Source organism: Emys orbicularis, chromosome 6 (genome assembly GCF_028017835.1).
Source record: "Emys orbicularis isolate rEmyOrb1 chromosome 6, rEmyOrb1.hap1, whole genome shotgun sequence".
Classification (NCBI taxonomy): domain Eukaryota; kingdom Metazoa; phylum Chordata; order Testudines; family Emydidae; genus Emys; species Emys orbicularis.
The window spans coordinates 20021589-20046761 of NC_088688.1; the positions used below are offsets into that span (position 1 = coordinate 20021589).

At 39.9% G+C, this 25173-nt stretch overlaps 1 protein-coding gene across 1 annotated transcript; it reads right to left on the reverse strand.

Annotated features, from left to right (window-relative positions):
- Nucleotides 1-24671, reverse strand: TXNL1 (thioredoxin like 1). Its single transcript, XM_065406051.1, has 8 exons — nucleotides 24460-24671; nucleotides 21362-21458; nucleotides 19312-19485; nucleotides 15163-15285; nucleotides 13426-13495; nucleotides 12689-12861; nucleotides 7357-7461; nucleotides 1-256 (listed from the first exon to the last, which is right to left on the reverse strand). The coding sequence occupies exons 1-8, from the start codon at nucleotides 24555-24557 to the stop codon at nucleotides 227-229; spliced, it is 870 nt and encodes a 289-aa protein (XP_065262123.1). The 5' UTR covers nucleotides 24558-24671; the 3' UTR covers nucleotides 1-226.
- Nucleotides 24672-25173: the final 502 nt, after the last annotated feature.

Here is a 25173-nt window from a genome sequence, read left to right on the forward strand (position 1 = left end):
TTAAACTTGGCAAAAGTAATGAATTTTATTTACAAATACATGTACCAAGATTACAACAGAAATACTCTAGTGAAACTCCATCTCAACAAAAGCAATGGTTTATTGGTAATGGCATTAAATGAAACAGATCGACAGTCTCTGGCTACAGTCAAGCAATTATCCAGGAGCTGTAGATAAAGTGAAGATCCCATTGATTTCAATAAGGCGATCCAGTGTTTCTTGCATCTTAGTGGCTCTCTCCTTTCTTGCCTACCACCTGATAAAAGAAAAATAGAAAATAATCACTAATGAAAGTTATGTTGGAAAACAAACAGCTCCCCAACCAATTTTTTATAAGCTTCAAACTAAATGAAGTGGCTCCGTTTGCAGTTGTATTAATGGATTTTTCAGAACGCATTCTAGTGCTGTATACAGAGGGAGCTGTAAATTCCTGCAGGAATTAAACAGGACATGGGATATATGTGAGGAAATCCCCAACTTCAAGTATTTTTAATCCAGATTGCAAAGAACTTGTTTGTTTGAGACAAGTTAGGAAAAAGCAACAGCCCACATATTTTTATTATTCACAAAACCAAGTTAGGTGTCAAGAATCAGACCTGAACACACAACAAAAATGTAGTGGTAAGACTACCCCAAACCTAGCCTTCTGGGCCCAAATTTCAAGTAGTTGTAGGAGATGAACTAGGTCTATATTAAAGATAGGTCTTTGAGAAATTTTTGCTTTATAATGTAATTCAACACTGAAAAGTAACTAAAAGCAGCAGCATTCCACATTTATTGTCAATGACTTTGACGTCGTGTGCTCAATGATAGTGAAAAAAAAATTCTAACTGCCAGCTCTGCAAACTCAGTCTGGAATCAGATTCAAGTTTAGTTCTTCCCTTTCTAGATATCATCAGTAATAAAGGTTTAGAGGGCAGATTTGCCTTCTAACACCAGTGCAACGTCATTAGCTTTGAGGTTGCAAAAGTACAACTGATTGGAGCTTAAACAATTCTGTTGCTGCACAGAAAGGAAGAGAATCCAGCTCACTTGGCTAAGATAAGCACACACAAGACAGATCTGCTGCCTATGTGTAAAATAGTTTTTAGTCACTTTTCAGAACAGAACCACACTTTTGAGTTTTTGCCAACCCAGAAGAGTAACTGGTTACAAACTAAACAAATTAAGGGGGGGGGGGGGGAAATCTGTGTTAACAATTGAATAATCATAGCACAGGTCTGGAGGATAGAAGCTGTTCTAATTTTGATTCTGCCCCTGATTTAGTATGTGGCATTGGGCAAGTCATCCTCAGGTTCTTTGTCTCGGGGGGAGGGATAGCTCAGTGGTTTGAGCATTGGCCTGCTAAACCCAGGGTTGTGAGTTCAATCCTTGAGGGGGCCACTTGGGGATCTGGGGCAAAATCAGTACTTGGTCCTGCTAGTGAAGGCAGGGGGCTGGACTTGATGACCTTTCAAGGTCCCTTCCAGTTCTAGGAGATGGGATATCTCCATTAATTTCTTAATTTACCCTTCTAAACTTGAGAGCAGTACTTACCTACCTGCGGGGTTACCAGGATTATGCTTTGAAGCTGAAGTTCTATTTAAATCCTATGTATTTAATAGGACAAGTTTACAGCATTATAATACTGGTAATGCTGAAATCTTTGAAAAGTAAAAATCCCTGTATTTTAATAAATTGACTACTGTGGTAAAATATGTTAATGGGATAGTATGGTTACCTTTGCAGTACAGGGCTTCCCAAGGACACAGCATGTCCTCACAAAGGTTCATACAGCTCTGTACTTTAGTACTGGCTGAAAAGATGAAGGTTGGTGTACCTGGTTGGAACAGTGATTATGTTCTACTGTGACACATGGGAGATATGGGTTATTTTTCCCAGTATTTCCCTCCTCGCAAGGTCTGCAACAGCTGAAAAGAAATGCCTTTCACCACTCAGCTGCAATTGCTCTGACTAAAAAAACATGCTGATTGAATTCCCTTGTAAAGAGCTTTGGTATCTATTGGTCATCTCCTCCTCCAAAGAGCTGGTGGCCAGGAGGATGCTCATTGAACTGCAGAGCCTAACGTGTAGGGCCAAGAGAATTCTAGTTGCACAGCAATGTTGAGGTGCCCGTAAAAAAAAAAAAATCCATTCACTTGTGTTAAAGTTTGATTAATCAAGTTAAAAAAATAAGATTAAACTCAACAAATAAGTAAATGAAATATATATTCTTTGATTGTGTATCTTAAACCCCAAGCACAATGCCCAGATTTGGATTAAGCAGGAAAACACTAATATATTAAAGATTATTAAGATGTTAGCAGATGTGTAACATCAATCAAGAAATAGAGCTATACCATTCAGAGGTGGGAATTGTCAACTTGCCCATGTGTATAATCTGCAAAAATTAAGCACCAGAATGGATATTTTGTCATTACACGACAAAAAGGCTCATTTCCCATCTACCCCAAATGGAGGATGGTTGTAAGAACAGCAGTTTCTTACTTTCTACAAGAAATTCATCTCCCTCCCATCACTTACGGGACACTTTATATGGCAGTTGTTTGTAAGATACCATACCTTAACTATGAATAGGTACTGCAATTGTGACATAATACAAATCTTTAACATTAGACATTTTGTAAAAAATTAAGTATATAATTTCTTGATCTGACTGGCCCAACAATGGAAAGGGAAATGAAATTGGTGTGATTTGCTAAACATCTTTCTACTAAAAAATTAGCCAACTAAACTGAAAGTTTTGAAACAATAACTGGAGATGAAAAATCCTAAATTGTCTTCATGATAGATTACACCTTAAAATCAACCTGTTCTAATGTTATTCCCCATGCAATAAATTGTATAAAAGCCAAATTAAAATACTTGCCAAAGTCTCAAACTGCATCTCAAATTGCTTTACAGAATTAAATATAAGATGGACTACAAAAATCACAGAAAACAGGTCTAAAAGCGTTGTATAACAAATCTACTATCTAGTTTTAATGTTAACAAGCATAAAAATTAAAAAGCAAAGTTGAGAAAGAAAAGATTTTAAAATGGGATTTAAAAAAAGCTGAGTCGATGAAGCAGAGAGGTACAGGAAAGCTGTTCCAGAGCACAGGAGCTGCAGAGGAGAAGGCTCTTGCACCAGTGGCGAGATTGTGGAAAGGGTGAGAGACAGATGCTAGATGAACGGAGGGAGCAGGGAGGGGTGTGGTGCGAGACAAGGTCACTCTTAATATTCATTTAAAAACATTTTCTTCTGCATTTTTAGTTCTTTGGGGTTGGGAAGTTAAGCTGAAAAAATAAAAACAAAATGTTAGAGAAAAGGAAAAGCAGCCTGGTGTGCAGTTTTAAGAAGAAAGGAAAAGCTATGATCATCTGGGGCTTGGGAACCTACTTTTTACATGCACCTAAGCCCCCATTCCAAAAAGGAGCAGTAGCTTATAAGGGTTCTAGAATGCTGATATTAATGAGTAATGAATATAAAGTGAAATCTATGTTAAAAGCATACTGGGACATGAGTGAAAGATCCTCCTTCCTCTCCCCAAAAAATTCAGACTGCAAGTTCACTACAACATTCAACAGCAAGACACCTAGAACGCGGATGCTAACAAATGGGAAATAAAACAAACCCACTTCTTTGACCCATCTCACTTGGTTGGTCTGGCTGGCAGGGTAACCTAGCCTAGCAAAGTCTCTGGAGGGAAACATCTTAAAAGTAATCTGCTACAATAATTTAATATGCACTATAGATATGGTAGCTTTAATGAATACATAGCTTGCACTGGCAGACAGGCAAAAACTAGATGTCAACATACCAATGGTGTTTAGTTCTCACAACTATCACACTGTCCCATCTTATTACATTTATAAAGATGGCCATAAAGCAAGCATTTCAAGTATTCTTATTGTGCATGGACTTTCCAGGAAAATACAAGTATTTTATTTACCCTCTCCTGCTGCTCATGATGTCACTTAAGCAGGGCAATAGAGAGTCTCTCTTTTCTCCCCTGCCCCCACGTACCTCAATTTAGCTCAATCCACTCAAGTTTTGTGCTAAAAAAGGTTTAGCACATTTAACAGTTCCCACTTCTCATCAGCTAAAATCAAGTTTCAGAGGAGAGGGAGGAGCTACAGCCTATCAATGTAAGTTTAAAAGCCACTTGTATTTTGCATCATTTTATTCATTGACCTAACATAAATAGCTAGATCCATGTGTCACAGTTAGCTGTCACAGATAACAGGTTAAGTTATCATTGAAAGACCAACCAGCAGCTGCTTATTGGTTTTACTAATTTTCAGTACAAGATTAAACTAATCACAAACTCCACATTTGACATTCTAAGTACTGGATGCTGTGGCCCTTTTCTGTTTACCTTTTTCCCCTTGAGCAGCTGCTCAGTTTAAGCTTAGTTACCTATATAGCATCTATATAGCATTTTGGATGCTCATAGTACTTTAAACACAAACAAGATGGTCCCCCCCTGATGAACTACTGTCTAAATCAGACAAGTTATACAAAGTGTTAAGACAGCGGAAGATTGGGGAAAAGGAAAGCATCTACTGGGAGCACTGATAAGGAACTGTTATAGTTATGTTGCAGTTATATCTTTATTTGTATTATAATTACAAGAGCACAATGGAGTCTAGTTTGAGCCAAAATTGAGATTAGTGAGCAAAGTTAAAATAGTGAGTTCTCAGGAGTTATACATAGTTACCTGTAGATTAAGAGAAAATGGGTTTTCAAGAGTTTTCCAGTTAACCTTTTATTCAATACCTTTTTTATACACTTGAATATAATGTCCAACACTGTGTTACCAGAACATTAAGGTTGTACAGCTAAATTGCAAAAAGTCTGGAAACGCAAAAGTTAAAATTCCTATGGGAACCATAACTCTGCCAGACTACACATCCCACATGTTATGGTAAAATACTTAATTCCAGAATATGTAATTTAATATTACTGTTAAAATAGGGAATATTACAGATGTGTATACATATTTAATTTGGTGGCTAAATTTTGTCCTCTGAGTCTTGGACAAATTCATATCTGGTTAAACCGGTCCTGAATTTATCCCTTTAACTTCTGCATTTCCTGACTGATTTTAACTGTACAACTTTAAATAAAATATTAATTTAACATTCGTTTTCATATTTTTTAAAATGGAGGCTACAGATGCACAAGTACATTCTTTTCTACTTAGAAGTGTGTATTCCTTTGACTGCAACACTTATGTGTACACTTCAGGGAGCATGCACTCAGATGCACTGGTGTGTTATTTACCAGAACTATACAAGTGCTTCCAAGAAGTCCACCAAGGAGCAGCTTTAGGACGTGCTCTCCACAGAGGCAAGGACTGACATCTGGATTCACTCACCCAAACCAGAACAGAGAAAGCAAGAGATGCCTGGAGAACTGCACCAGTTCTAGGTGTTTGCACAGCTTTATGAAGACATAGTAAGTCTGAATTGAATGTGAGAGCCAATGAGTGCATTAAAAAAAACAAAAAAACAAAAAACACACCCACTAATTGGAAGATGACAGATGGCCATAGCGGAGAGTCCAGACAGAGGCAGCAGTTTGGGACAGCTGTGTGCTGTATCATGAACTGTGCAGCTTAAAAATTAGTGAGGTTTTCCACTGTCTGGGCTCAGTGCTATATTCAAGTGTTTTAAATTTTTTCCTAAACTTAGCAAGCATGCACCTCATTGAGCACTACTTTTATAACAAGCCTGAAATCCAGTTCATTAGTGAATAAAATAGTGTTCCAGCATTTTTAAAATGCAGAAAGTCTTTCACTTTCAACTCTAATTTTCCCTCAAACAGTTAAAAAAAGATCTTCCTGGAATGGAGACCAAGATGTCAGTGTGAAAAATGAATTTTTCAGATTATGAAAAACTATTTCACAGACTTAATAGCAATGATTACTCTAGAATGCTGTAAAACTAATACAACACAAAATAGTAAAAGTCCTTTTAAAAAAACAACAACAGCATAACAGATGTCTTTTGGCTACTCGTAATTGGGTGGTAAGAGACTTATCTACACATTTCTTCTGGTTTTGAGCCAACTGAAAACACTATTAAACAATTCTAAATCAGTAATCCAATCACTTTTTAGCACATTTAACACAGCCTTCTCATTGTCTTTTCAAGTTTGAGTGTATTGAACCAAGTGTTAAAGCTGTACAGTTTTGCAGGATCACATTTAATCTAATGGATATAAATTTATCTGTAAATCCTTACAATACTAAAGGTTATCAAGGCTTCCAGATATTTTTTTTGGCAAATACTATTGGTGTAAAGAATCAAGTTTTGTTTACCACTGCGGTGAAGTTATCTACTTAAAGAGTGTGGTAATACTAGTTATCTGCATCAGTATGGGACTAGTTACATACTGAATTGATTGGCTCGAACACATTTTAATTGGCCAGTTTTAAATGGAGTTCGATTTGGAATAGTAAAACCACCCCCTCAAACAGCAGAAGCTATGTCAGCGACAGAAGCTGTCCTGCCAACATCGCGCTGTCCACACTGGCACTTATGTCAGTATAACTCATGTTGCTCGGAGGGGTGTGTGTGGGGAGTGGTGGTTTATTCACACTCCTGAGCAACATAAATTCTGCCAACACAAGCTGTAGTGTAGACATAGCCTTAGAGTTGGCTACCCATTGAGTACTCCATTTCCTTTAAACCCTTAAAGCACCCATTTTCAGTCCCACCCAGGGTGGTCCAAAAGCAGCTCCAAAGGAATAGCCAGACAAACATTAGGAATAAACAGCCCTTAAATGATATTGGAACAAATTAAAGTTAGACTAGAGTTATGTTATGAAATTGTATAAAGATAAATACACCGTATGTTATTGAATAAACAGCCTTATAACCAAGTATTTCCAAATCTCTCTAGGCTATTTAAAATTGCCTCTTGAACAAAATCTTCAGGCATAGATTTATTTTGGTTTACTTATGCTTTCTATTTTCCAATCTGTGCAATGGCTTTTCTACAAACTGCCCACCTGCAGGGCACAGTAATATTCAGAGACACCATGAACATTGCAACTATTACATATAATCTTTAAGGGATCATTGTTTATCAACTTTGAACCCCTAAGCTGTTATTTTACATTTCCAAAATGCCTTTCACCTTGAAAGATTCTCAGGCATGTTACACATCACAAACAAAGTTGGACTAAAGCCAGAATTTCAAAGGCACATGTGTTGCACTGAGAGGAATAAGAGGTATCTTAACACAAAATGAACAATTATAGAAATAATCCACTTCGTTGAGAATGAAACTACCAATCCACTGACATACACTTGTTTTAAAAATGTAATTAAACATTCATGTGTGTGTTCTGGAATCCAACTTACTCGCTTGAAGTCATTCATGTTTGTTGCTTGGACTGGCGTTCCAATAAATGTAAAATATGTAATTCTTGTCGTCTCTTCATCACCATGATTGGACTGGACAAATAACTAAAAAAAGTAAGATAGTTCATAGGTATTAATTCTAACTTTGTTTAATATACATGGTGTAGTTACAGCAGTTTGGCTAACACTACAATCCTTCCCTTAAATGAGGTATTACACTTGTTAGGTTTCTCAAATTTTTAGAAAAAAGTGGGGGCAGACAATCCAACAGCTTCAGAAGTATACCCCAAAAATATTACTTTGTGAGAAGTACTATAAAAGTATAAATAACTACAGAGTTCTTTAAATAGAGACCACTCTCTTCATTAAAGCTCTCTGCTCACCTCTGTAAAAATGACTACCAATCAAGTATGCAGCAAGGTAGAATCTAGGTTTCTCCAACTTTCAGGTCTGTGGTTAAATCAGAAGACCACACTCAGCAAGCAAGAAGCTTTTAAATCTGAGGTATCAAAGTAACTGCAGGTGAACAGTTAATTTACCTACGTTCAGATTATATCAAACGGCTGTTTAACCATTTTCTATATTGAAATCAGCATTACCTCTTCATAGCAAATTGTGTTATTACGTTCTTTCAATATGAAGATTTGCTAGAATTCAACAGGAGCTCAGTAGGGAAAACTTACATGGCTCCATAGATTAGGGTTACCATATTAAAGGTTTTTAAAAAGAGGACACTCCACGAGGCCCTGGCCCCGCCCCCAACTCCGCCCCTTCCCCAAAGTCCCCACCCCAACTCCGCCCCTTCCCCTGAGCGCCCCGCATTCCCCCTCCTCCTCCCTCCCAGCCACGCGAAAAGGGCTGCCCGAGCGCTACCGGCTTCACGGTTTGCCGGGCAGCCCCCAGACCTCCAGACCCTGCGCCCCGGGCTGGGCGCTTCCCCAGCGCAGCCGGAGCCCGGGAAGGGAAGCGCCCGGCTGGGGGCGCAGGGTCTGGAAGTCTGGGGGCTGCCCGGCAAACTGTGAAGCCGGTAGCGCTCGGGCAGCTCCGCTCTTCAGCTACACAGAGTTGAGGTGTCTGGGGGGAGCAGCAGCAGTCGCCGCCGCAGCGGGGAATCCGCCTGCAGCTCGCAGCCTGCCGGAGCCGCTCAGGTAAGCAGGGGACTGGGGAAGGGATGCTGGCATTTTCCCAGACATGTTCGGCTTTTTGGCAATTCCCCCCGGACGGGGATTTGAGCACCAAAAAGCCGGACATGTCCGGGAAAATCCGGACGTCTGGTAACCCTACATAAATGCTGTCCTATATGGACTTCGTATTCTCTATCACTTTCGCTCCTTAAAAAAGCATGAATTGGTAATAAGAAATCTATAAAACCAAAATATGTTTTCTAATTTGGTTTAAGCTGGCTTTATGTCACAAAAACCAATACATACTATAAAATGGACAAATGAAAAACAAATCATTTATCTCAGGAAAGGGAAATGGTCAGGAACAGGGACCAGCAGACAGTGGGGGAGTGCAAGGAAGAGATCCTGTGGGTCTCCTGTACCCTTACAGCAAAGTAGCAGCAAGATCCCCCTCCCTCCCCAGGAGGAGGGAGAGCAGCAAAGATTAGGGGGCTACTATGGGCCCTGTGCCTCATGCCACAGGGAGCAGCGTTAGTTGCCCTTTTTAAAATATAAATATTCCAATGACAGTGAGTTGAAATGTTTTTCCTATAAGGGCTGGATAGCATGAAGAGAGGGAATCTGCGGTGAATAAGGGCTGTGAAGGAATGTGCCTGGCAGAGGCACAGGAGGGGATTGTTTTCCCAGGGGAAGTCGGAAGAAGTTATACTGCAACTTTTGACAAATTGCATATTTATTGTCTGTCTTTTTTGCAAGCATCGTGGAGCATAGACTTTCTGCTAGTACAGTCCTAGCACAATGGGGTCCCAATCCTGGCTGGGGCCTTTAGGTTTTCCACAATAAAATACTATTACACGGGGGGAAATCTACTTTTGGAGAAGAGGTTCACTGTGGCAATGACATAGTAATAGCTTAGCACCCAGTCCTTGAAACTCTTGGGCATATGCTTACCATTATGAAAGCGAGTAGTTCTATAGAAGTCAATCGAACTGTTTGCATACTTAAAGTGAAGCATGTGTCTTTGCAGGACTGGGGACTATATTTGCATCCATCATTTCCTGATGATGCACCCGCTACCTGAATCAAATTTTGGTCAATTTTTCTCTGATGTACAAGTCTTCACATAACAGTTCAGAGAGCAACACTGGATCAGGCACTTTTTTGGTGCCAAGACCTCTGTCCTTCTATGTCTATGAGCTACTTAGCTGCATCATGCCCCCATTATAAAACCCACAGGAAGTTTTTTTAATAAGTTATATTATATTGTTCAGTTAACAATTAAATGTAGATTCCACAGTTAACAGGATGTTGTTCATATACTGTTTAATAAGATAAATTTACAAATGCATACGAGATTCTCACACCTAAGAACCCATTAGACTGCAGGAGACTATTGGGAATTAACAAGCAGCAGATATGAGAAAAAACTTGGAACTGACCACAGTGCAGATAAAGAAGAACCATTACTATATGGATATCAGTCTGTACTAAATGCTAAGTTGGTACACCATGCAAATTTCATTTTAAGACTGTCCATATAACCTGTCCGTGCAAATGCTATGATCTTGTCAAGTGGGTTCAATCCCAGGGGAGTGATTCACATGTTCTACTGTGAGCTTCTGTGACTACTTGATATGATTCAGTCTGGCTATTGTGGCTTTGTTGGGAAGCATTACATTCCAACTAGTTGTCAGAGCATGTCCATGACCAACCTCTGTTGAAAAAAAGGCTGTGGCTTGCAATTCATTTACATAAGTGGTGGTCTAGAGAGCAGACAATTCCACAATCACAAGGACAACTTTGGCTAAAAACCCAACCCTATTCAATGGCTAAGAGAAGGCAGCAATTTGGAAAAAAACCCACAATGCATAATAAATGGAAAAGAGGGGAAATAGATAGACAATATAAATTAGTAAATTATGAGGTGCAGAAAATTGATAAGGGAAGGCAAAGTCATAAGGAAAAAAAAATCAATGCCTGGCAAAGGTAAGGACAATAAAGAGTAATCTCCCCCAACCTCCTGCTGAAGTGGAGCTCAGCTCCGCTGATGTTAATTTAATAAATTTTGGAATACCAGGGAAAATCCAGAAGTCTGAAAAATTGCTAATGTTGTGCCAATATTCAAAAAAAGGCAAGCAGGATGACCTGGATAACTATAGGTAGTTAGGTTTCAGAGTAGCAGCCGTGTTAGTCTGTATCCGCAAAAAGAACAGGAGTACTTGTTCTTTTTACAGGTAGTTAGTTGAACATCAACCCCACGCAAGTTAAAGGAATCACTGCTATAGGATTCAATTAATACAGAATAGCAATATAACTAACGCCAGTCAACACGGTTTTATGAAAAATAGGTAATTTCAAACAAACCTGATTTCATTTTTTGACAAGATAAGTTTGGTTGAAAGGCAGCTGCATAGATGTAATACGCTTAGACATTTGTAAAGCACAAATACCACACAACATTCTAATTAAAAATCAGCACTATACTGTACCAAACCACAGGTTATATGGATTAAAACTGGCAAATGATATCTCAAGAAGTAGTTGTCAATGGGGGTGTTTCTATTGGTGTTCTACAAGGATCTGTATTAGGCCCAATGCTATTCAACATCAATGATCTAGAAGTAAATATGGAGTATCTGCTGATAAAGTTGGGGATGACACAAAGATTAGTGGAGTGGTAAATAATGAGGACAGGACCGTCATACATCTGGATTTGGTAAGCCAGGCCCATTCAAACAGTGAGTTTTAGCATAGACAGATGCAAGGTTACACATGTAGGAACAAGGAATGCAGGCTGTACCTACAAAATGGGGGACTGTACCCTGGAAAACAGTGACTGAAAAGGATTTAGGAGTCACAGTGGACAAGTAACTCAACATACACTCCCAGTGTGATGATGTGGCAAAAAGGGCTAATGCAATCCTTTGATGTATAAACAGGGGCGTAGTGAATAGGAAGGTAATTTTACAACATTGTATACAACATTGATACTACAATACTGCATCTAGTTTGACGTCCACATTTTGAAGAGGATGTGGGGAGGGTACAGAAAAGAGCCACAAAAATTATTTGAGGGTTAGAGAAAATGCACTAAAGTGAAAGACAAAGATCTCAAGCTATTCAGTTTGTCAAAAAGATTCAGAGATTACCTGATTAAAGTATATAAGAACCTTCCTGGGAACAAAATGCTGGGTACTAGAGGGCTGTTTAATTTAGCAGCCAACAGCAAAACAAAAACTGACAGCTGGAAGTTGAAGCTAGACAAATTCACATTATTAAAAAGGGGGCTTTATTACTAAACAGAGAGTGAATAACCATCAGGAACAAACTACTAAGGGAAGTGCCCAGATGCCCTTCTGGAATATATGCTTTATTCAAACAAGTTATTGAGTTCAATACAGGGGTAACCCAGAGAAATGTAATGCCCTGTGACATACACAAAGTATTAAAGCTTTCGTGGATCACAACCACAATGAATCAACAACGTGATTCAGCCGAAAAAAGGTGAACACACCCCAGAATATTAGCAGCAGTGTTGTATGTAAGACAAGGGACATAACTGTCCCACTCTACACAGCACTGGTGAGGCCTGCATTAGAATACTGTGTCCAGTTCTGGATGCCACACTTTAGTACATGTGTATAAATTGGAGAGAGTACAGAGGAGACCAACTAAAATAATAAAAGGTTTAGAAAACCTGACTTATGAGGAAAGGTTAAAAAACTGAGCATGTTTAGTCTTAATCTGCAACATGGGAGACAAAGTTTTTCCCAATATCTAATCTAACTATAAGGATAGTTAAGCACTAGAATGGGCTTCCAAAAGATGCTGTGGAATCCCCATCATTCGGTTTTTAAGAACAGGCTGGACAAACATCTTGCAGAGATGGTCTAGGTTTACTTGGTCCTACCTCAACACAGGGGACTGGACTTGATGACTTTAAGGTCCCATCCAGCCCTAGATTTCAACAATTCTGTAAGTCCAACTGGATGTCTTATAGTCCCGTTCTTGCCTTAAATTCTATGAACCTATGCTTGGCATAAGTGTGTAGTCACTCTGAAATGATAAGACTGTTATAAGAAAACCTGGCTAAGCTTTGAAACCTTTGTCACCTCAACAATTATTTCGTCCCAGAGTATTTTAAAGTAGACCTCCAAACTTCATATAGCTACATTTACATGAAGCTTGGAAGAGAAAGCTTTACTTACAGTTACGCTGTTAACATTCTGAAATTTTACATAGCGAAGCTGGACAATACCATCTTCTTTTATATCATCCGGCGTTAGTTCCAAGGCTTGGGTTGGCTCACTTCTTTCTGCCTCTTCAAAGTCCATAGATCGGGGAAGGTTGATGAAGATTTTTATATACTTGGGACCTTGACCTGTGTTAAAACAAATCAGCAATTTTAAGTAACTGAACCACAGTTTAAAGTATAAAATTCCAAAAACATCTTTAGGACAGTTTGTTATATAAACACCTAGTGATCATTAAATATTTTAGTTTTGCAACATAAAAATGTGGTTTCTGTACTCATATCTTGCATAGATTCAGAAATATGTACTTCTACCTTACTCTAATGTATTGTCAATATAAACATCTGTGCCATATCAAAAATAAAGCATAGGGATAGCATGAGATTACATTAAATTATTTTTTAAAGAACAAACAAGTCTATTGTATGGATTCCCCCCCAATTTCAACAAAGCTGCTACAGGACTTCCAGAGAGCAATAGGATCCATACTGCCCTCTTGCCATGAATACATGGGACTTGCTAATAGTTATAATGATACTGCTCAGAAAACTGGAACTGCGGTTATTAGATTCAGGATGCTGAAGTAACAGTCTAGTTAAACCTGGGAGAACACTTAAGCCTTTAAAAATGGTGTAAGCAGAACTTATTAGGAACAATTTGATGGAGTGAAGGAACAGATGCATTTTACTCACCATTATCTGGCCCTTGAAGTTTCATGGAATAAAGCTTGACAGGTTGATTAAAAGCTACAGTAATAAGGAGCTGTAGAGAAAAAGTTTATCAAAGTATTTTTGAATGCAGAAGATTTTGAAATGCAGAAAAAATATTTAAACTAGAAAAATAAGTCAAAACTCTGTTTAGTTCAGGAAAAGTAGCTGTGATTGCCAGGATGTGATTAATATTCTCAGTCTTTATATGTAAGTATTATTAGAGAATAGGGAATATCCTCCTCTTACGCTGTTTGTAAGAAGGGTCATTTTAATGAAAGCCATTCTACTAGAACTCTGAACCAAGTATCTCAGAGATTTTGGCCAACACTTTTGAAAACGGGTACCTAAAGTTAAGAGTCCTAACCCAAACATCTTGGGCAAGATTTTCAAAAGAGACTAGTAATTTTGGATGCTTCATCTGAGATGCCTTAATGAGGCCCAATTTTCAAGACTGTGGAGTATCCAACAGTTTCCAAACATTTGAATATGAGTTTAAGAGCTTAACTTTAGATACCCATTTCCAAAAAATCTTGGCCTTCATCTGTATTAGTTACAGGGCAGCCCCCATCTCACCCAAGTCCCTGAAAGCCTCCACAAATTTAGAATTCTGTTTAATATGAAAACATTTTATGAAGCATCGAGAGCTGTGTTTTATCTAAAGGAAAAAAACATTTAAAAGCTATGTGAGATTACGGTTTTCTTCCCCAAGTCAATTCTCCACTGTTTAAAATAAACCCTTGAGCTTGCAATTAATATCTAGTAACAGGTTTACTGCATTCATCAAGTGCAGGGGTGGGCAAATGGCCTGCCGGAGAGCAGGGTCTTGCCCCCTCCTGCGCTCCTGCCAGAGAGGGGTTGGGGGCTTGCCGTGCAGCTCCCAGAAGCGGTGACATATCCCTGCTCCAGCTCCTACGTGTAGGGACAGCCAGGGGGCTCCGCACACCATCCCCACAGCTCCCATAGGCCGGGAACTGCGGCCAATAGGAGCTGCACGGGTGGCGCCTGCGGATGGGGCAGCGCACAGAGCCACCTGGCTGCTACTCCGTGTAGGAGCCGTAGGGGGGACATGCGGCTGCTTCCTGTAACTGCTTGAGGTAAGTACCACCTGGAGTCTGCAACCCTGAGCCCACACCCCAACCCCCTGCCCTAGCCCTGATCCCCCCCTCCCACTCTCTGAACCCCTTGGTCCCAGCCTGGAGCACCCTCCTACACCCCAAACCCCTCATCCCCACCCCAGAGCCTGCACCCCCAGCCAGAGTCCTCAACGCCCCTCTACCCCAGCCATGATCCCCCCCGCCTGCTGAACATGGTCCCAGCCCAGAGCACCCTCCCGCACCCCAAATCCCTCATTCCCAGCCCCACCCCAGAGCCCGCTCCCCCAGCTGGAGCCCTCACCCCTCCCCAGCCCCCAATTTCGTGAGCATTCATGGCCTGCCATACAATTTCTATACCCAGATGTGGTCTTCAGGCCAAAAAGTTTGCCCACCCTGATCAAGTGTATAGTTTATTATTGTAGGCTTGCTGCTGGTAAGTACTGTGTTGTTTGGTTAGCCAGAAAGAGCTATTAGTCTCCACACACAAACAAAAGTTATTTCTCCTGCTTTTTAATCCCAAGACTACTGTAAACATATGAGAATTAGATAACTGTATTAGACCAATACAATGAAAAAACTGCTCTTTAAAATTATATTCAACCTCTGAAATAAACTGAAATTATACCTGCTCGTCACAGTCAGATTCCAGGTAGGTAGAGTCTTTACGTAAACAGTTATCGAATCCATGTTCATCACTTTCATTAAGACATTCACAGCCAGCTTTATTAATAAATGGCATTAAATCCATCTGAAAAAAAAAAAAAAGCCAACAGTGTTGCTTGCTGGGTGCTTGAAAATCTGCCATCTACTAATTGAAAAGGATTAGTCAATATGTGGATGAGTGAAACTCCTCATTGTATATAGGAGATAAAGTAATAAAACTGGTCAGACAACTTAATTAGGAACACAACACATTCAAGCATTCATCTTACATTTTAGTTAAACTCCCCCAACCTTTCCAAATTTTATAATCACATATTCCCTGGAATGCAAATTCACAGAAGTCCACAGCAAGAGACACCGATAATAAAGTGAATTATCTGAGGCTGTATTTTGGTTTAAGCACGAAAACTATATCCTAAAAAATTATTCATAATGCATTTGCAAAAACAAGCATAAAGACTGAAGTTTTAACAAAGTCCAAAAGTAAGCCTACTCAAAGATGAATCGTGTACAGTTAATGGAACAGTTTAGAATGCTATCACTGTAAACGTTACTAGACTCCACCTGCCGAGCTAATCTTGTTACCTCTCACATGTAGCGCTGAAAAAGAAGCTGCTAGTTTATAAAAGGCTTTGATGACTAGATTACACTCATTTCTAACAAGTTTTAGTATTTAATTAAGATTGTTTCATCAGGCATTAAGAATTCCCCAGCCCTTTTCCTTGTGCCTACTAGAGCTTTCAGTACAGCAAATAGCAGCAATTGCTTGATTCACTGAAGAGTAGATTTCTTCATGGTTGAACTTTTTCTTATGAAGTATCCAACTAAGGGTATTCGCATCATGAAAGAAAAACATGGAAATACCACCGATATACCAATAGGGTACAAAATCTAGATCAAGATACACTCAAGATATCTGTTTGGAGGAAAAAGTGGTGGTTTTTCCCGCCAAGATAAGAAGAGTCTATTGTGCCTTCAAGAAAGCTTAAGTTCTACCCCAAGGATATCATCTGATATGGACCACTAAAAAGCTGTGACATCACTGTGTAATGCAGTTAAGTACACAGCTAATAACTCAATGGAATTCTTTACTAGGCTTGCACGCTCTTGAATTTTCAAACTTGTTTAAAACATTCCACCCCAAGAAGAGGCAAAAAAAACACATTACCAAGGACAATGTATATGCTCAGTTTATAGCTTTAATATTCAGTTGTTTTCTAACTCTTGTTATGAAAAATGAGGTGGCCAGAATTCCATCCCCCTCTCAGCAGAGAAGGTGGATTTCATGCTTTCCTTACTCAAAATCTTTTGAGCCTTCTGTTTAAAAAGCTTTCCAGATAATTATCACCTTTATGTAGAGGCTGAACTTAGGAAAAAAAAATCTGTTCGTTTTATGAAGTTACCCAAGTTTCAAAAAAGCAGATGTATACCTACTTTGTGCTCATGTTACTTAAATTACTTCTAATGTGTTTTGGGCTGTGAAGCTAAAAAAAAACAGCCTTTTGCCTGTTTGTATTACAATGTTGCCATGCTGAATGTTACATTAACTATTAGTGTAAGTATTTACATTCACAACTAGATGCAACACTAACGCTGATAGCATAGTGCGTAATTGAACTGTTGCAAATTCAAGTGGCCTGTATTCCTACTGTTTATTTACATAAGAACGATTCAACAGGAAGATTATGTTATTTGTATTTGTATGGTAGATGTCTCTCTATTTAGCTATGAATTTAAAGTACTTAGCATCCAAAGAGATGCATTTTTACATTTAACAATTTTAGGTTTCACAACTACTATTCAGAGTTAAGTTTAATGTATTATATTTCCTAATACTAAATACAAACCTTCATACTACCGTAGTGAAGCTATCATGTTATTGAACCTATTAGCAGTTTTAGTGTTTCTGAAACATAATACCAGGTATTCAATCAAAAGTGTTTTTATATTGCTGCCAGAACAATAAGCCATCCCTTTTTAAGTAGAAACATTATACCAAATATTGCTCAGAGAACGCCACCTCAGATGACAGCTCTATCAGAGTGTTTTGTCACATTAAGTTTCTCATTTACATGTGTTTGTTGGTACAGCTGTCAGACATGCTTAAGATTTGCAATGCACAGTTGCCTTAGGGTAACATGAAAACAAGCAGAACAGCACTTTCAGGAAATGTTTTTTTCCTTAAGTTTCAAACCATATTACTCTTTAGCATCATAGTTTGACAACAGTGATTCAAAACTCCAACTATCCCGTTAAAAGGTTTGATTTGTCTGAAAATTAATGGAATTACCACAAAAAATATTGGGAAACCGTGTTTCCCAAGTGTTTGGCTAAAACAAATTCATATGGTCAAAAAAAGGACACCTGTCAGGTTATTTAGTCCCAACACAGCTATTATGACACTACGGCTTTATAAAAAAGCAGCAATGTTTCCACAAACTTTCAAATTCCAATTCAGTTTCTGTTGAATTAGACATTTCCGTGCAGCTTTTGCAATTCAAGCATTTCAGCGAAGTGCTAACGAGAACCAGACAACTTCTGGTTTTCACTGATCAAGCAGAAATATTAGAGGAAATCAGCCTAAAATAATGTTTTTAAACTTTACCAGTTTTTTTTTTATTTTGTGCATTAACATGCAAGAGAAAAAGGGTCAAAAAATGTTGATTTTTCATATATCAGTTTTAAAATATGGACTTCCCTCCAAATCTTAGTACACAAAGTTAAAATGCTGTCTACTCCAGCCCTCTCATTAGTTGCTGTGTGACTAAGTGTTGGAAAACAACCATTAGGAATAAAGGTACTTCAAGGAGATATTTTAATAAGACACACTTACTAATAGAGGTAAGTGAGGAAAGGAAAAGAAAACACACACACACACAAAAACCATTCAAGCAGAACACTTTCTAAATCAAGCTTCACCACATTTTCTGTAAGGCATCAGAAGTTCTAACAAACCAAGGAAAAATGTTTGCTCTTTTTCATACTTACCCTTTCCATTTTAAGTTACTATGTTTTTTTGTATGTATTCATGCAGTTTAAATTTAAATTTTCAAGGTGTCTATTACATATTTCTCTAAACATTCCCCCCCAGGAATGAATTTATCTTAATTTCTGTGAACATTTATGCCTCAAGCAAAAAGTTTTATGTATCCTGTGACACTGCTATGCCACAATTTTCTGCAACAGACTAAAAACTAATTTTTGGTTTTAAAGATAGAATCTGTAGCTTTTAGAAAAATATATGAAAGATTATGCACTAATCACTCCATAGCAAAGGATGAGAGAGAAGTGAAACAAATTCAGGTTACCTAGAAGTGTACTTGCCCATTCCTATTCTGCTGTGATACTGTAACCCGCAGAGAACTCCTTTTTAGACCTTTTTTGTACAACCCCGAAACAAGAGCTACTTTATATTGCTCTGTTCCGCGGTGAGGGAGGAATCAGGTAAACAGAGTTTGGCAGTATGGTCCAGTTTTGCAAATATTCTTAGAAGCTATTAATGACCAAACTATGATAAGCCACCACACCACCCCTTCCAATAAGCAGCTTCCAACAAGCTTCTGGGGCAGCTGCAACATTATAGCATGAAAAGATTAAGAAAAATTTACAAGAAAAGGAAGATACTGAAAAGGTAGCAAAGAGGACTCACTAAGGAACAGTCCAAAAAACCTTTAAGGCTTTAGCAGTTACAGAAATAACTGTCACTTTCTAGGAGAGAGATCTCCACTTTCTAAAAATGTACAGGGAAACAGACTGAGACATCTGGTAGAAGCAAAGAGATAGTAAATATCTACAGCAAAATTTTCAACATGAAACATGAAATCCAATGTTTCAGACCTAGAGGAATATTTTGGATGAGGAGATTTTTAGTTACCCCATTTTCAAACATTACTATAATATATTACTATGCACAAGTCACTCTTTAAAAGTTTGTTTGGAAAAGAAAAAGTGAAAAAGCTGGTGATATTTCAAAAAAGCTTAAGACACTTAAGTTTCTGCCTAAACTTACCCTGATCTAACTAAAGTGGGTAAGTTTAGAAAACAGGACAACATTAACATAACTTGCAATAATTTACTTTAAAAAAAAAATCTTAAAATAAGGTATGCATACATATCCCTTCGGAATATCTGTGTCCTCATTACTTCCAGGATCATTCTCTAGATGCTGTTTAATTTTTTCTTCTAATCCTACAGCATCGGCTCCTTGATATTGGTCGATTCGCACTTTGTTTCGGAAAAACAGAAATGTTGGTGTTGCTGATATATTATTGGTTGCAGCTGTTCCCTAGAATTCACAAATTGATCATTAGTGGTGTGTAATAAAATGTTAGATACAAACATTTGTAAACTTGAAAAAAGTATTGTGCTACAAGAAGTGGCTTTATTAATATGCAGGAGTATTAGCAATCATGATCATTTGCATCTTGGCACATCTAGAAAAGAAGTTTAGATTGTAATTAACTGTTGCTGTGGAATAGCCCTAGAACTAAAGACCATTCACTCTGAGATAAGGTAAGTTGGTAGCTCTTAAAGCTCTTCACCCTCCCCTGCCAACACATATCAGGGTTAAAGCCATGATTGCAGACCGACAGACATGGTTGCTAATAAAATGAAGAACAATGTATAGCAACCTCATTTGTTCCCTTTCCCACGATTGCCCTTAACCAGATATTTTAAACATACAATATACATACACTAAATATTGATTAGGACATTCAGTTGTACCACTGCTGCCTATAGCATTACAAAAGGATTTTCATTTTGTTATTCGCCTGTGTTTCTAATCTCTTCAGATGCCTTTGTATTAGTTATCTATCCTGACTGGTTCTCATAATCTATTACAATTCAGTATCATCTGCAAGTTTGTTAATGTTATCTATTCACTTTTTTCCCACTAATGAAAGTAAGACTACTGGTCATTTCAAGATACTTCCTAGCCTCTCTATGTTGATGTTAATCATTTAACCATTTTGTTCAGCCAGTGAGAGCATCGCTCTACTCCCAACCCCACTAGAAATAAGTTTTAGTAACATTTCAGAAGTCACTAATAAATGCTCAACTAAAATCTGGTATTATATCCGATGCATTCCCAACACCTACTTTTTTTTTTTTTTGGAAATATACGCAGACTTGTTTGGTAAGATTTATTCTTCATAATTCATGCTACTATTGCCCATGATTTTTTAGATATTTAGCAATTCCTGCTGGACACTCCCCCCAGCCAGGTACACTAGTTAGGAATTTCAGGGTAGTAACGACTAGGATCATTTTATTTTTGAATTAAACAAATGCAGTAATTTCTCCTGTCTTATTGGTACCACCCTAATACTCCAAGAATTTTCTAATATAACTGTCAGCAGTGCAGTAAGTTTATTAGTTAATTGCCATAGTGTCCTAAGATACATAGTTTGGACCAGATGACATGTTTATTCACAGTTTCCAGATATTATATTATCCACTCTTTTATAAAGAGCAGCTTATAAGGCAGGGGTGGGCAAACTTTTCGGCCCGAGGGCCACATCTGGGAATAGAAATTGTATGGCGGGCCATGAATGCTCACAAAATTGGGGTTGGGCTGCAGGAGGGAGTGAGGCCAGAAATGAGGAGCTCAGAGTGCGGGACGGGGCTCCAGGCTGGGGATGAGGAGTTTGGGGTGTAGGAGGGTGCTCTGGGCTTGGACCGAGGGATTTGGAGGGCAGGAGGGGGATCAGGGCTGGGGTAGGGGGTTGGGATGCGGGGGGAGGCTCAGGATTGCAGGCTCTGGGCGGCGCTTACCTCAAGTGGCTCCTGGAAGCAGTGGCATGTCCCTTCTCCGGCTCCTACGCAGAGGCGCAGCCAGGCGGCTCTGCATGCTGCCCCATCCACAGGCACTGCCTCTGCTGCTCCCATTGGCCGCGGTTCCCGACCAATTGTAGCTGTGGGGGTGGCACTTGGGGCGTGGGCAGCGTGCAGAGTGGCGTGCCCTGGCTGCCCCTACACGTAGGAGCCAGAGGGGGGCCGTGGAGCGGCCCCCGACTCTGCTGCCCAGCTGGAGCACCAGAGCAGGGGCAAGCAGCGGGAGCTCAAGTGCTGGATCTGGCCGGCAGGCCATAGTTTGCCCATCCCTGTTATAAGGTCTTTTACTTCCCAATGGTCAAAATGTATTTTTGTATACTACTCACCTGGCACTGATGTACATCCACTTCCAAAAAAGTTGCCTGGGGATATTTATTACTCAAAGCATTGAAAGCTGGGGCTATCCTCAAACAAGGGCCACATCTGTTAAGGAAAAAATAGATGTAAGCTTGTCCAATTTTTGCAATTGGGGCTATATTTTGCCCCTAGATACAATATCCAATCTCTACTGAAGTCAATGGGAGTTGTGTATGCATTTGGCCCTTACAGATGTAAGTTTCAAAACACCTTTCATAGTTGGTTGGCAAACCTGGTTAGATATTTGTAAATGACACAGACAAAATAATGTGAGAAATATAAATAATGTGTCCCGCTTCCTGCTTACACAGTTCTGATTTAACAGTGATAAGCTTGATCTGTTAGCTCTAAACTTTATACTTTAGGTCTAGTTTGGTTAGCGTTACCACATATCACTATCAAGGGAGATCATATCAGGTAAAAAGGAGGCTGTCCACTCTGGACAGAGTTCTTTGCTGCTCTGAAAGAGAACCGAACTACACTCACAGTGGAAACACAGAAATCAATAGCTCTGACTAACCCTACTTAGTATTTTAATAAATATACTGAATTGTCACTTTATTAACTGTAGTTATATAATTAATGCCTTTTTCCATAGTAGTTGGTATGTCTATAATTCCAGGTTTTCTGCTAAAGGTTTACCATAAGTGACATTAGCTTCTACTACAGTATCCACTCAGCCATGAATGCGATGTAGTTCATCTTCTCTTTTCTCCTGCATTCAGCATGAGAAGTCACTGATCCCCAGCAGCAGTGTCTGCAGGAAGGCTCATCTTTAGAAATTTCATGAGGTTACTCAGGGTCAGATCTTCAAAGTATTTAGGTTCCTAAATTCTATTGAAATCAATGGAAGTTGGTAGCCTAAATACCTTTGATGATGTGGACCTAAGCTACTGCTCTCCTAACTAGAACTCGTTAACTCAGCACTCTTTTTAATTGTAACCTCTTAACAGTTGCTACCCCAAAAACGTTATTTATTATAGTAAGGAAGTAGTACAACTATAGTTAAGAATGAGACTAGCTTACTTAAAATCCCAATCACTATAATATGTAGGAAGTATCAAAATATAAAGAGACTAAGGGGGTTTCCTCTACTCCCCTCAATTTTTTATTAACGTAACTTTTCTGGCAGACAACTATCCCTGTTGTCTCCTCTCCCCCTCACTTGTAGGACCTTTCATCTATTCTCCCCCACCACTCGCCTTATAATTTCTTTTCAGCTGCTCCACAACACGCTTTAATAGCAAAGTTATACTTTTTATGGTTGCCTGTAACTGGCTCTTGATCCATGCTTTACTATAGCAGAAGCACTTTGAAGTTAATGACAGTCTACAATACTTCTGCTGTTCTTGCCAATTGTAAGACATTCAGCTACAAACACTGTAGTAGATCAAAATATTAAACATGCCTATTTAAGACAAGGAGGTCTAAGATACAATTTCATTAAAACTGGGTCATATCAGTCAAGTTTAACAGATTTCTTCTATACAGGTAAGAAAATGCATTATTTGTTATAAGAGTGCTAACAGTTATAGTGTTTTACTTGCTCATAAGAACCATTTACTTGCCCCGAGCAAGTGGAAGAGTAGGATTCTGCAAGGCTGCAATATGATACAGCCAAGTTTCTATAAAGCATTAGAGATTAGAGTATTATAATAAAAACTGAGGAAGATTTAAATTCTGTTTAGATTTTAATCTCTTTGGGACAGGGACCATCTTTGTTCTGTGTTTGTACAGCGCCTAGCACAATGGTGTCCAGGTCCATGACTGAGGCGCCTAGGATCTATAATGTTAATAATTAAGATTACATGACTTCAGTACCAAAACCAGAGTACACACAAATATGCAGAACCAAACTGCAAAATGGGCTTGAGGAATTACGACCGCAGACTGATTACAATGAGATTGGATTCAATAAAGCAGAAACACAGTCCCTCCTCCCACCTCCGAGGCCATAATTAATTAATGTGCAACTCACTGTTATGTAAAATACTACATGCAAGATGGGCTTGCTTTCTGGTTCAAATGCTAAATATATTCTTCGATTTAGAATACTGCAGTTTCATTATTACTTAAGCATGCCGTTTAAAACTCAAAAACTTTAATTTTGTATTGACACTTTGCAATCAGAACTACAGGTATTAATAAAACAAAGATTAATAACTGGTTCCCTAATCCTTTCCACAGTAGTAGAGTATTTTTGTCAACAGCCAAGATGATGCAGCATTCTGACAACTAACTAAAAAGTTATGTTAGACATCTGATATTTTTAATTTTAATTACTGTAAGATTTCCAAGGCCAGACTACTTTCAAAGTTAAAATGCAAAAGTACAGTAAGCATTTGCTAACCCTAAATTACCACTAAAATTAGACATGCCTGATCCACCTACCACAATCTACTGAAGATAAATTAGCAAAAAGCAGAGGGATAGTCACCCTTTCCATACAAGAGTATCTTCTACACATTCAGGCTTTTAAACAAGCACAGGGGAGTCACCTGGACCTATTTGAGACTGGGACAGTCTGTGTGGACATTATTAGCAAATGATCAGCGTGTGTCCCACTAAACTCACACAGCAAAATGTTTCCTTCACAATCAGGAGAAATCACAAACTCTGCCCTTAAACCGCTCCCCAGTAAGGGAATCTGACACCCGACACAAAGTTTGGTGCAGGACTGTGATTCGGACTACAGTCTCCCCAACTCCACACGCTCCCCTAGGCCGTAGAGCTACGAGTGACAGGTAGGGGGAGAAGCCCCTTACACAACCCATGTCACCCCGAGCAAGAGACCCAGCCGGATCACTCCTAGGAGACAGAGGGGAAGCGAAGTTAGCACATCGCCTCCCATACTCCAGGATCCCCGTCCCCGCACAGGGCAAAGGTGCAGTAGGGCGGCGAGGAGGCAGAGCAGGGTGTAGGAGACGGGAAGCCCAGGGCCTTGCGCGAGGGGTGCCTGAAACAAGGAGAGACCAGGGCCCTGCGGGGGAGTAGCGGCCCAGGGAGGGGGCAGCCGGGCCCCGGCCGCAGGGAGAGGCTCGGGGTGCTCGGGTCTCCTCTCACTCACCCCCTCATGGTGAACTTGACCACGGCGAGCCGGGAGCCGGCGGCGCTGAGCTCAGGCTGGAACTCGGTGTCGTTCGCGATTACCTTCACCCCGACCATCCTGGCCGGGGGTCCCCGCCACAAGCGGAGGTAGCGAGCCGCAGACGCCTTCGCTTATCTGCAAAGTCACCGCGGGAAAGGGGTGCGCCCAGCATGCACCGCACACGCGCAGGCGCAGCCAGGCCCCTCTCACGCGGCTTACTTCCGGGGGGCGGGGCCGACGAGCATGACGCCGCGCACGCCCCCGGCAGCCATCTTGCTGTAGGGCGGATAACGCCGTGGGTGAAATTTAGCAGCCATTTTGAATGAGGGACCGGGGCAGCGCTATAAAAAGTGGCGTCCTACCACCAGCAGCCATCTTGGTTTGGGGAGGGGGCAGCCTTATGTGGGTGTTAACCCCCAGCGCATCTCGGGGATCCCATCTGAAGCCAGAAGGATTGAGGAGGGAGGGGGAAGCCTGGCTTGAATTTTATAATCTGAATCTCTTATCGGTGTCGTGAGCCCAGATCCGTAGTGGGAGACAGATATGCACGAGCTACTGGAGCCAAGGCAGCGCCTGAGCTCTCGTCTCGACTGAGCCTGCCCGGTCTGAAATGCTGCGGGTTAGGAGATCTGGTGGCTTGAATCTCACCAGCTGTCTTTCTATTGAAGGCTCCTAATAATAATACTTAGCGCT

Bases quoted from the DNA above. Each gene is read 5' to 3' on its own strand.
- TXNL1 (XM_065406051.1), bottom strand. From the start codon at position 24,557: ATGGTCGGGGTGAAGGTAATCGCGAACGACACCGAGTTCCAGCCTGAG. The intron at 21,459-24,459 runs GTGAGTGAGAGG...TTTCCTTAACAG, and splicing joins GTCAAGTTCACCATGAGGGG to ATGTGGCCCTTGTTTGAGGA. The intron at 12,862-13,425 runs GTGAGTAAAATG...GTTTTAACACAG, and splicing joins ACTTCAAGGGCCAGATAATG to GTCAAGGTCCCAAGTATATA.